We start from the raw sequence: 13,021 nt of genomic DNA, 5'->3' as shown, positions 1-13,021 counted from the left end.
TAGTTCGTGACATGGAAAGATACCAAAGATCTTCAAGAGATTTTGTAGAATCCCAAATTTAACAGTGCTGTCAAGAAGGGCCTGCTCACCCAAATGAGGTTAGAAATTGCCCAACTTTTAAAAAGTCCATTTTGATTGCATAGTCATAACCTAATTTTGTTTTATGGTCTCACAAGTGGCACGGCCAGCTTTTCAGAACTTTTCATTTTCACGCCTGTTCTCTGCTGGGGCCATCAATTGCTGCAATGATTGGGATTTACTTCCTATCCTGATCCGTACTTTGGCCAGGCAAAATACGAGCCATCTGTGAGCCTTTTCATCCTGTCTCTTTTAATTATATTGGTGGGAAAGGAAAGACAATTTGCCTTCATTTCCATGGAGAGGTATTTAAAGATACCAAACAAAAATTAAAACCATGAGATACTAAGTTGACCAGATAGAGCTCCATATTCCTCAATACCAATTCAACTTCAAAGGTTCTAGGGAGGAAAAGACTTTCACATGCAGTGGTAATTTAACAGGCAATTACCTCACTCCCTTCACCCTTGAAGAACTGAAGGATGAACTTCCTGGGCCAGGCCACAGTGAGCGGCTATCAAAGCATCTAATTCCTTTCCAGGAAGCGTGTATGGAAAGCTGACATCCTGCCCATCTCTTTAATCCCGTTCTGTCACCCGTGTCTTGAGTTCTACCACACCAGTCAGTCTAGAATGTTGGCTGTGTGTCTGCATTTCTGTCTATATTACCTAGCTTCCTTTCTCTTTCCACAATGTTTAGAGTCCTATAGGTGTATCACATCTGTTCTTTGACAAGAACACCAACACTCTCATCTTCTAGTCAGACTTGTAGTCACAATGTTGTCTCCTTGTACTTAAGAACAGAGAACAGAGTCACACAAATAAATAAATAAATAAATAAATATTTGTGTTATGTCTGACTTCCAACATCAACTGGATATTTAATAACCCCTGAGAATCTTTCCATCTAAGTTGAGAAAGTTCCTTCTCTTATTTGTCACAGAACAAAGCGTGCTCTTAATGTCTTGACTCTGCTGATCTGACAGTTTTATAATTCACTCAGGAAGGGAATTACCAAGACCTGTGTTATATCCTTAGGATTACCCCTTCATCTTGGTGCTTATGAACAAGGTCAGCCATTCATAGTTTATTTTTCTAGCTCATGTTCTAGCAGGATTTGGTACATTCCCATGAGTAATAATGTTTATGAACACAGAACTCATGTTTGGAACCACACTTCCTTTATGGTATTCTCGATGTTATTAAAGTGTAAGCTAATGTGGTTTTAAAAACTCCCAGGTGCCTGGAACCTGGCTTCACGCTCACCACTGTTCTGCAACCTCTAAAATACTCTTGTCCATTAAAGAAAATGTTTATAATATAGATAGTAGTTGGTCTGAATTACCAATCAATCTCCATAGTTTCTGGAACTTCTAATACTAAATGCTCCTCTTATGCTTTTCGATTAAAAGAAAACTCTAGGCCAGTTAAATTTGTCAATGTTGAAATGGGAAAAGAATGGCTGTGCAGTGAGAAGCCTTCAGAACAGAAGAGGCAGACTTACTGCTTCCGGTGTTATCATTTGCTGTTCTGGTACAGTACCCCTGGGATAGAAAGGTTGACCGTTGTTACAGGATATCATGCACCCAATTGCTAACCGAGCTCATGTCAAATGCACGATTGTGAACCTCAAACGAGCATCTAACTCATGCAATGGACACTCAGAGTGAAGCCAGTTTTCACCCTAAGAGACAGTTAATTATTTGACAGTTTTTGTCTCAGCAAATCATCACCCTCTTCTGATCTCATTCCACGTATCATGATATAGATACAGTCTTATGATTCATCACGTTTTTTTTTTTTTTTTCGGAGCTGGGGACCGAACAGGGCCTGCGCTTCCCTAGGCAAGCGCTCTACCACTGAGCTAAATCCCAACCCCGATTCGTCACGTCTTAACCCCTTGTTCCTAAATTTACTTTGTGTCTTTGGTCATATTTCTTATTTTGCCTTTCATTGTGGTGGGTGATGTGCCCCTCCCACTAAGAACAATCATGTCCCTCACAGACTTCACTCCTCAAAGCATCATTTCTGCTCTGCATCACTTACTCCCTGGGAGCTGAATGGATCCTCTCACATCGGTGCCTTAATATCACCGCCATAGAACACCCTCTCCTTACTTCACTTCCGTCTTCAACTCTTGCTCCATGTTGATCGCTGTTCCCCGGGAGACACCTAAGATGTCTGCAATAGTTGCCCTCTCCATGCCTATCTCAGGGTCTCCTTAGCCAGTGGTGGCTGGGCTGTCACCAAGGCCAGCAAAGAACGATGCCGACTGGAGTCTGGTAATGACTTCCCCCTTGCCAAGGCCAGAGGTGAGTTTTCACGGATGCCCCTTACCATCGAATCACTGCGTCTTTCTTGGAATAACGGTCTCTATTTTCCCTCTAGAATAGTGGAAGAGCCTTCAGCCTTCATCTTGTTTCCATGACCTACCATTTTCTCTTTTCTTGTCTTCACCTATCTTGGGAAACTGAGTGCTCCAGGGCCACCGGTTGGCTTTCTTGTCTTAAGTTACTGATCTGATTAAATGCCATGTTTGAGCAAATATAAATTTCCTGTCCCTCTTACCTTTCCTTCCAATCAATTATCATTGCTACTACTAACACACACACACACACACACACACACACACACACACACACACACACACGCATGTGCGCACACATACACACTTTACTGCTTAGAAAAGATATTCATTTAATTATTCTAATTTACATGGCTATTGATTGATTGCTCCTGTCTTTCAGTGATCAGCTAGATGATCAGTGGTCTCTCGTGGGCTCCTCCTGTGTTTTGAACTGTCCATCAGTTTGGTACTTCAGTGTTTTAAACACACATATATTAATCCCATAGAAGATCAATTTCATTGATGCTGGCTGCATGTCGTTGTTGAATGGAGGCGTGGAGTGGGGTGGGTTTGTAGACAGAATGTTCTGCTTGGCTCTAGTTATCTATTAAGTTATCTATTTAGATGGAACGATCTAGAACAGAGAGCACTTTCCCTCCTTTCACGGGAGCCCTCTCCATTTCCCATGCTTTTTCTTTGAAACAAACTCCAACTCATTTTATGGATAAGACTTTTGATAATTGCTGTAGTTTCGTGACACTCTGTGACAGACTCCAATTTCGCCATACTCAGATCCATCTGTGGTCACATAAATGTGCAGATGATTCTTTTCCCAAATTACTGTGATCATTTGTGGTGGCAGAATATATACAGTGAATGCTACTATTTCTGCTTAATGTTACTAGCTATGGGACTATGTGACTTTATGATGCCTGTTTTCCTTCCTTCCTTCCTTCCTTCTTCCTTCCTTCCTTCTTTCTTCCTTTCTCCATCCATCCCTTGTCAAAACCCTCTCAAGTCTAACTGCAAAGTCTAGGACATATATACAAATACATATATATGTATTTACACAAATATATGTAATATGTGTGTTTGTGTGTGTATGTATGTATGTATGTATGTATGTATGTATGTGTTTAGGCCTTTCTGTTTTAGATTTCTGGATCCTTGTCTTACAAAGCTCTCCAATTTCTATAGTTTTACCCTACTGACTGACTTCTACCACACTCCATATGACAGTATTTCCCTTGTCATCTGCCATCGTATTACCTACAAATGACTTTCCATTCACCTGACAAGTTTTTCTTTCCTCAGCACCTCAGCTGATATCTATGGATGCTTTTCATTGCCTCAAGGCTTACCAGAAACTGTGTGGTGTAGGTGTTCAAAGGACTGCCTTTCTGACCCCACTAATTAGATTACTGTCTCTATGACTTATGGGACTCACCATTAAATAAGCGATGCACCTCTCATAGCAAATAAGACGAGGAGTTCTTGAATTAATGTGTGAAAATGCTCAGAAAATTACAGGGCTCATAAACAGATGAGTAAGCTAGACTGTGGATCTAATTTGCTTTTAACCCTTTATCCAACCTTTGAACCTGGATGTTTTGCATCAAATCTACATATTTGGTCTTCCATTTCATCCGGACAGTGATTAGCTGACAGCAAGAGGTGGAAGGTGGGGGCTGGAGAGATGGCTCAGCGGTTAAGAGCACTGACTGCTCTTCCAGAGGTCGCGAGTTCAATTCCCAGCAACCACATGGTGGCTCACAACCATCTGTAATGAGAGCTGATGCCCTCTTCTGGTGCGTCTGTAGACAGTGACAGTGTATTCATATAAATAATAAATAAATCTTAAAAAAAAAAGAGGTGGAAGGTGGCTGCCTGTCACACTTTCCTCAATAACTTACACCTGCCTCTTCCTGCATTTACTTTGCAACCATCCTAGTCTAAATTCTGGGCACCCTTTCTGCAGACAACAATTTTAAAATACTAAGACACAATATGTTCATGTAGCCTTATTTATAATAGCCAGAAGCTGGAAAAGAACAGATGCCCTTCAACAGAGGAAATAAGAAAAGTTACATCTACACAGTGGAATATTTCCAGCTATCAAAAAACAATGGACAGGCAAATGGTTGAACTGAAACTATCATCCTGTGAGCTAACCCAATCACAGAAAGACATACATGTATGTACTCATTGATAAGTGGCTATTAGCCCAAATGCTTGAATTACCCTTTAGAACAAATTCAAGACAGATGATTTGAATGCAGATCGCTTCCTGAGGCCAGAATACAGCAAATACAGATCAGCAGGAAACCACTGAACTGAGAACAGGACCCTGTTGAAGGAATCAGAGAAAGAACTGGAAGAGCTTGAAGGAGCTCGAGACCCCATATGTACAGCAATACTAGGGATGCCACTACCCAAAGATTTGGACTGACCCTGGACTCTGACCTAGAGGTTGCAATGAATATCATAGTAAGAGCACCAGTGGAAGGGGAAGCCCTGGGTCCTGCTAAGACTGAACCCCCAGTGAACTAGACTGTTGGGGAGAGGGCAGCAATGGGGGGGAGGGTTGGGAGGAACACCATAAGGAAGGGGAGGGAGGGGATGTTGCCCGAAACCGGGAAAGGGAATAACATTGAAATGTATATAAGAAATACTCAAGTTAATAAAAAAAAAATAGAGTTTCCTAAGATTTGTAGGACAGCAGTATGTGTCTTTCCTGAGTGCAAATTTTGTTACTTTCAGAATGGCCTCCAGATCACCAGGCAGCTAGCTGTGCTGGGTAAGTCATGTAATGCGGGATGGATTTTATTATACCTGTTATTTATATGTATTGATTTGCTTTTGATAAGTAGGCAAAGTAGAGTTCATATAAAATAGTCAAACCCAAACTAGAAACAGCAGAGGGTTGGACATTTTGTGTCTTAAAGAGTATAAAGATGACAAACAGTTATAAATCTGAGTAGATAAGACGGAGGGGCATGGCCATTGGTAGAGTGATTGCTAGCATGCCCAAAGCCCTGGGCTCAACCTCCAACACCATAAAGAATAAAAACTTCAAGGTGCATTTGACTAGCAGAATTAAGTCATATTTTCATGTCTAAATACTAGAGTTGAATTTTGTGACTAGCAAACCAAAGTGACGGGTTACTCTGCCCAGAGGCAGGTGCTACAGTTCATATGACACATGCAAGTCACTAGATTTCCCTATAGAGTTCATAGCTGGAGACTTGAACGTCGAAATTACATCACCTCATCTGTCTCATTTGTAACATGTATTCATATGAAATAACAGTATAGGCATGGATACATTTGACTTTAAATGTGAGCTGTACAAAATGTATGTGCAGGAAGAATGAAAGGAGAAAAATGTCAGCTAACAGATTCCTGGCATAATTTTCATTCCGGGTCATTGGAGCCATTGGCTCGACTTGAGCCTGAGCACTCAATGGTAGAACAAAAGCTGTGTGTGTGTGTGTGTGTGTGTGTGTGTGTGTGTGTGTGTGTGTGTGTGTGTGTGTATGTGTGTGTGTGTGCGCGCGCGCGCGCATGTGCGCAGTCATGTACGTGTCAGGAGGGGGCAGAGGTTAACTTCTGGCATCATTCCTCAAGTGGCATGTATCTTTGCTTGAATGGTCTCTCAGTGGTCTGGAATTTGTCAAGTAGAGTAGGTTAGCTCATCATCAAACCCAGAGACCTGTCTTTCTATTGTCCCCTTCCCGGATGAGTTAACAGATGCACATGACCATATTTTTGCTAGTGTGAGTTCTGGGGATCTAATTCAGGTCCTTGTGCTTACAGAGTGAGCACTTTGCATCAGAGCAATCCCCTTGGCTCTTAGAACCAAAGAGGATCTGCACAAGGATCCCTAAGTATGCTGACCTTCTCTTTGATGCTGTTTCGAGGTTTGGCATACAAACAGAAAGTTCTCTTCCTTATGTTGTGGATTTTATATTCATATACTTGGCTCGTTGTGTCCTGATTTTCCCTTTTAATTTTATTAGCACGTCCTGCTCCTGTGCTTGTCAATGAGTACTTTTTTTACTGATAGTAGATTCATGTGGCATCCATGTAGCCTAGAACTCTTCCCCTGTGTCTTCTCCAGCCAAAAGCCTGAGCCTATCTCTGCTGTCTCTGCCCTCATCCCTGACTCATTTTTCCAATGCATGCTCAGTATGTCTCAAGCCATGTTTACCACATGAAAGGTGACTGGTTTACACAGTGGGGTCAATCTGCCATTCCCACACCTCTCCTTCACTTCCGAAGCCCTTTCTACTCTCTCGGTTCTCTTTTCCACAGCAGTGGAAGGAAAACCTGAAGAAGCACTTGGTATTTCATATCATGTGAACAAAACAGAAAAGACAAATTCTATCTACTCTTCCCCCTTCTTGTTCTTGATGGCTATTAACGCTGTAAGGATGCTAGGCTGTGTAGCAAGACTTAATGTAACTTAGTAACAGTTTTTGGTTTTACGGACCCCTGTGTTTTACAGACGTTGGACTTAAACTAACCCCACTATAATTGACTAAATGCTGACTTTTGGTGTTGTTGCATTTTATTACAAATAATTAAGAATGTTTAATTACTTTAAATATTGCTTATGACTGAAGCAGAGGGCAAATTGTTGCAGTGACTAAAGCTAAGTTGTGGTTCCGGGGTAAGAAGCTTCTAACGAGGCATTTAATAAATCAATTGGAAAAATATTGTTGATTTCAGATGTCTTAAACAATAAAATCCCATGTGAATATTACATTTCCTCAATGGACATGCAGACTTATTCCTGTAGACCAGGAAGGGGTGGGGAGGAGCACACAGATGGAGAAAGGGAGAAGACGGGGGGGGGGGGGAGCATGCACTTTGAGTGACCGCATCGTGTAATGAAACATCATTTTGTAACATTATCTTGTCATGCCCAGGACATAACACTTCCTCCAACTTATTATAGTCATTTCATGCATTGGCCAGCTTCACTTAGTCGTCCAATTTATATAGGCAGAGGTCATACCTTTCTTGTTTGTCATCTCTAGCACAATGCTTGGCCTAGAAAATTTGTAATTTATCTGTATCCATTGTGTCCAATCCATGACATCATTCTTGAAGGTTTGACATCATTTTCTTTAAAACAAATTGCAAATGTACAGTAAAGTAACTGTCGAGTAACTAAACTAAGACACCCCCTAGACTTGTATTTTGGACATTTGTATCCCAGAACATAGTGCTGTACTGGAAGGCTGTGGACTCATTAGGAGTTAGGATCTAGAAGTGGGTGGGGCTTTGAACATTACAGCTGGGCCTCTAGTTCCACCCTTGCTCTCTGCTTTCTGTGCCACAATATTGTGAAGAGCCTTCACCACACACACTTGCCACCATGGCTTCCTTATGGCAGTGGACTGAAATCCTCTGGGACTATGAACCAAAAGGAATCTCTCCTCATTTAAGCTGTGCTTGTAGTATGGCCACAGCAATGTGAAAAGTAACTAACACAGTTCTTGTTTTCACTGATAATAAAACTCAGTGAGGGTGGGAGAGGCAAGATGGAGAGGAGACAAAGAGATCGATTAACATCAAATATCCCTGGTATCAGTGAAAACCATGAGAAGGAAATTAAAGCAGGTTCATAAGCAGAGAACAATGAAGAAGGTGGGATGGCCAGGTTCAGGATACACATTGAAAGCAGGAGTGAAGAGGCCTTTCTGTTGCCCCCAGTACTGGGTTTGAGAAAAATTATTCAGTTAGTCACTGGTAATTGAAGGTCCTTGACTTCCAAAATTTCTGAACATCACTAATCATATGGACTGCCCTTGACAAATCTTGGCTGTTACCCAACATGCACATGACTGTGTTTAATAGACAAGTGGATCAAGTTTGTGACTCAAGTCAGAGAATAGAGCTTGTGATATACTTTCAAGACTCATCAGGGGAGTGTGGCATGCATAGAGAATGCTGGGGAGGGGGTCTCAGAGCATGTCAACATTGACACCAGGAGGGTGGGAGAAGGACCCAGGCGAAAAGATGGGCAAAGGGCAAGGAGCAACCCATGAGATTGTAGGAAGTTCCTAAGACTGATAAGACTTGTAAACTTGGAGAAGAAAGCTAATTTGAAGGTGAAAATTGCCTAAAATATTGAAGACAAATGCTCTTCCAAAATGGGACCTGAGATTGACTGCTGGGTTTGTAAGTAGGCATTTAAAACCTCGCAAATAGCTGCCCTGAGAACCTGATGCTTCCCTGAAGGATTCGTTCTCTCTTGGGAGAAACTCTTAGTCTTGGCACATTTTTCTTGCTTCTCTCTCTTTCTCTTAACTTCTAATTATCATTCTTATGTCATCAGACAGCTGTCTGCCCCTAAGGCCAAACAAGTTCTATTTTCAAGAATGTCCTATTCAGGACAGCTGAGTGCTTGCTACTAGAATTGGGAGACTATCACAGCTCTGCAAAAGGACGGCATGAAAATTTATGAAGCATCCATATTTTTTAAAAAAATAATTAAAGAAATGACAGAAGTCTGAGCTTTGCTTCCGCATATAATAATACTCAGTTAATCATTCCTCAGGCCACTTCGGGGGCACTTTTCATGTGAACGTGTTAGGAGGCAGCATGGGAACAGCCATTTAAACAAAATTTATACAAAAGTTACTTGTAAAAGCATGTACAATCAAAGCAGATAGAGTTGAAGGTACTCTTGGTTTGTTTCTAGGAGAGAGGATGCTGATGTCTGGAAAGTAGTATTTGGCATAAACAACCTGGACCATCCGTCAGGCTTCATGCAGACCCGCTTTGTGAAGACCATCCTGCTACATCCCCGTTACAGTCGAGCGGTGGTAGACTATGACATCAGCGTGGTGGAGCTGAGTGATGATATCAATGAGACAAGCTACGTCAGACCTGTTTGCCTACCCAGCCCCAGGGAGTTCCTAGAACCAGATACATACTGCTACATCACAGGCTGGGGCCACATGGGCAATAAAAGTAAGTGAGTGTCACCAGCCACGATTGCCCACTCAGCAACGAAAAGCACTGGGGTTGCTTTTAGACTTTGGCTACCGTTTCCCATTTCACACGTAAAAACACAGCCACATGGTGTTCGCTCGTCTAAGCCAATTGCAAACATGAACAATCCATCATAACATATAAACCTGCCCTCCTGAGATGCACACTCAAGCATCCTTCCACACAGCTCTGACTCTTTCTCCAGAGAGCTACTACCAAGGTTTGGGAGCTGTCACGCAAGGTGAGACCTGCCAGACATCCCTGCTAGAGAGAACAGTGGTTTGGGCTACCTCTTGGCAGAATTTCTCTGAGTCTGTGTGGAATCATTAGGCGACTCCATTTCTGCAGTCCAGCGACACAGTCACACTTTCAATTGTGCAGTTGATTTGTTCTTATCTACAGATGCAGCACATCCTTCTACGAAGAAGTGTGATACATATCTAGCTATTTAAAATGCTTACATTGGGCTTTATGCATAGTGATTTAGACACAAAACACATAGAAACAGTTCGGCTTATTTAAAGTTTATAATAAGAGCCGAGAACAAAACGGTTGCGTCAGCTGTGGGGGCAAGCCATGCTTCTCTGAATGGTGGTATATATTGGCCTCCTAGCATCTTGATATTAGCCCCAAGAACACCAATTTAAAGGAACTTGCCACCATTCCTATACATGTTGCTTTTTTAAAAACCATGATTAGCATTGTAATGAAATGAGCAGAATATACTTCATGGTGTCTCTAGTTGTGTTCTCACAAAATATCTATCTATATATGCTCATAGCAATAGGTTAGGTATCATGGCACATATGCTGCAGTCAGGGATAGCATGAAGAGCAGGAAGATGAATTCATCCCAGAAGATCAGACTGATCCTGGCCATTCCAGTTCCTTGCCTTCTACAGAAGGAATGAGATGATCCTAGAACACATAAGACTGTTACGCAAGGAATCAGCAGTACTGTGGCCCAAAAGATGCTGATGGTCTGAGCCTTGCCTCCTCTAGTGTGCAGCACACTGTTGACTGCTACGCTCTCTGTCATCCTCTGATATCCTCTGGTTTGTAGCACTTGTACTACAACACATTTGTTTTCCCCAAATCATTATCATTAGCAATGCTTCCCCATCATGGCTTCCAATGTGTATGGCTTTTAGGATAAGATTTATAAGGTTTTGCTTGAAGACAGCCACTGTTATTCTTAAAAGACTTTAGGCAAGACAGAAGCCATATATTCTATCTATTGTAAGCAAGTGATGATATTGTCGCTTTCAAATCTGTCACAACCTCTAGGATGAAAGGTTCCACATCAGAACAAAGGTCAAAGGAGCACATGTGAGGTGGGCCCGTCCCCGTGAGGGTCAGCAGGTTTTCTCTAATCCTAGAGCAGGACGGATATACTGAGCTAAAACTCTCCCTTGTAGTCCTCTTTTCCACACCACGTGACAAGGGGTCAAGCCCTAAGTAGAAAATTTGGGTTTCAAGTAAGTCTTCCCTTTGAGACGATATTTAAGGGAAATGGTATGGTTCTGTAGGTGTTAGGAAAATATTCCTGCAATATTGTTTATATTGTATTTTGCTGGCCAGGCCTTTGCCAGTCTTATGCTCTTGTGTGTTTCTCTTTCTTCTTTTTGAATGCAGTGCCCTTTAAGCTGCAGGAGGGGGAAGTCCGCATTATTCCTCTGGAGCAGTGCCAGTCCTATTTTGACATGAAGACCATCACCAATCGGATGATATGTGCTGGCTATGAGTCCGGCACTGTGGACTCATGTATGGTAAGCTGCCGTCTGACTATGCCAGCAGTCAGGATCCTCCATGATTTTGATGAGCTTGCATAGTTCATCACAAGTCATGGTGGCCTCTCAGGAACCTTTGTGAATACTGTTCATTGCCGGGAGGCGGTTGGGTCAGCCCATCTCCTTTGATCAACTTGGTACCTAAGGCAAGCCTAATTATGAGGGGCAAGTAGAAATCACAGCTTCAAATCCACTGTCTTAAGCAGTGGAGGGACACCAGAGGGTATTGCCAGGTATAACCATGACGACATTAGAATATACATTGACAGCCCAGCTCCCACAGTGTGTGAAAGGACTTCCGTCTGCAATTGCTTGATATTACGTCATGGCCCTCATTTTGATTACCAGCCTGTCATTGCCTCCAACCTCAGGATCATGGCCATAGTAATCTTCAAAGTGTGCCTCATAGGCAGTGCTGGGGTGGGGGTTCATACGTTTACTCAGTCATCAGCTATTGTGCTGCGACTTTCTGGGGTTCAAATGGACAGGAGCACAAAGTAGCAGGCAAGCGAGGAGCAGGTTGTGGGTTTTCTACATTGCTGTTCCTTTGCTCCAGAGGATCAAACTGCTCCTCAGATTTCCGTAGTCAGCGGAGAGAAACCATGCTCATCATAAGCCCAATTGCATGGTATTTGGGATGGTTCATTTTAGAACATTATGTACAACTAATTAATTGGGGATGTTTTAATTTTCCATTTTTGGGTACTTCCCACGTTTATAAGACCAATCCAACTTAAACAATAAAATTGTCGAGGCAATTAGGTTTGATGCATAAAGATTTTTTAAAAAAATGTATGACATTTTGTGGTGTGTTATATAAGTCTTCTGACCTCACAACAAGACAGAACGGACTCTCTTCACTCAGTGCATCAATTCCTTTAAAACTCAGAATCCGTTGTGCTTATTGGAAAGTTTTGTTTACACAGATGCCCTCCCAGGCTAACCATGGAAAACTTTGTTGAAATTTTCAAATTCAATTAAGCTGATTTGGGTTTTATTGTACCCTTAGGATGATAGCCCCACCACTAGACCTCTGAACTCCCATGGCTAACATCAGTTGCTATTTCTTGCAGGGAGACAGTGGTGGTCCTCTGGTTTGTGAACGACCCGGAGGACAGTGGACATTATTTGGTTTAACTTCATGGGGCTCAGTCTGCTTTTCCAAAGTCCTAGGACCTGGAGTGTACAGCAATGTGTCTTACTTTGTTGACTGGATTGAAAGACAAATTTATATCCAGACCTTTCTCCAAAAGAAATCCCAAGGATAATCAGAGACTTTGTGGGAAACCTACACGGAGAATGACCCTCTTGAACGGGAAGCTGTCAAGAGCTGTACAAACAGGCGTGTCACGGACATGACGCTCAACACGCACTACAAGGTCTCTCCTGTTTGTTAGAGGAGTTTTCCTCAGGCTTCAATCCTTTTCAACGTTATCATTCATTAATTTCATGGATTCTTTTCAAAGCACAGAGCAAAGTAGGTTTTGTTCTTTTGCTAGGCTAACCTTGAATGTAGTGTGGAATTATCAGCCCACAGAGACATCTGGAGCTGATGGTAACAAGTTATAGAAAGTGCCTTTTCGTTCTCTTACAAAACACACGCGGAGATGCACGCTCACTGATCTCCAGTTTCTGCTCAAGCACAGTGGCTTAGGGGGCACATTTCAGAACTGATCTTGGAGCTGGCTTTTCATTTATAAAAAGCCAAGATAATATACATGCTTTTATTACTTAATATACTCTTCTAATTAATTTGACGAAATTATGAAAGACAGAGAAAAGACCCACAGTGTTAATCTAGAC

At 42.1% G+C, this 13,021-nt stretch overlaps 1 protein-coding gene across 2 annotated transcripts in view; it reads left to right on the top strand.

The window, feature by feature from the left end:
- The window catches only part of Corin (corin, serine peptidase), a 227,266-nt gene extending 214,497 nt beyond the window's left edge, over positions 1–12,769 (top strand). Inside the window, exons 20-22 of one of the 2 annotated variants that reach the window (XM_032916299.1) lie at positions 9,137–9,408; positions 11,064–11,197; positions 12,292–12,769. In XM_032916299.1, the coding sequence (XP_032772190.1) occupies positions 9,137–9,408; positions 11,064–11,197; positions 12,292–12,486 (601 nt within the window). In that variant the 3' untranslated portion in view covers positions 12,487–12,769. The remainder of the gene's footprint in view (positions 1–9,136; positions 9,409–11,063; positions 11,198–12,291) is intronic. The other variant, XM_032916300.1, reaches the window with a different exon arrangement.
- Positions 12,770–13,021: the final 252 nt, after the last annotated feature.

Source organism: Rattus rattus, chromosome 11, assembly GCF_011064425.1.
Source record: "Rattus rattus isolate New Zealand chromosome 11, Rrattus_CSIRO_v1, whole genome shotgun sequence".
NCBI classification, from domain to species: domain Eukaryota; kingdom Metazoa; phylum Chordata; class Mammalia; order Rodentia; family Muridae; genus Rattus; species Rattus rattus.
The sequence above is the reverse complement of the archived record's forward strand: the minus strand, read 5'-3'. Positions and strand labels throughout refer to the sequence as shown.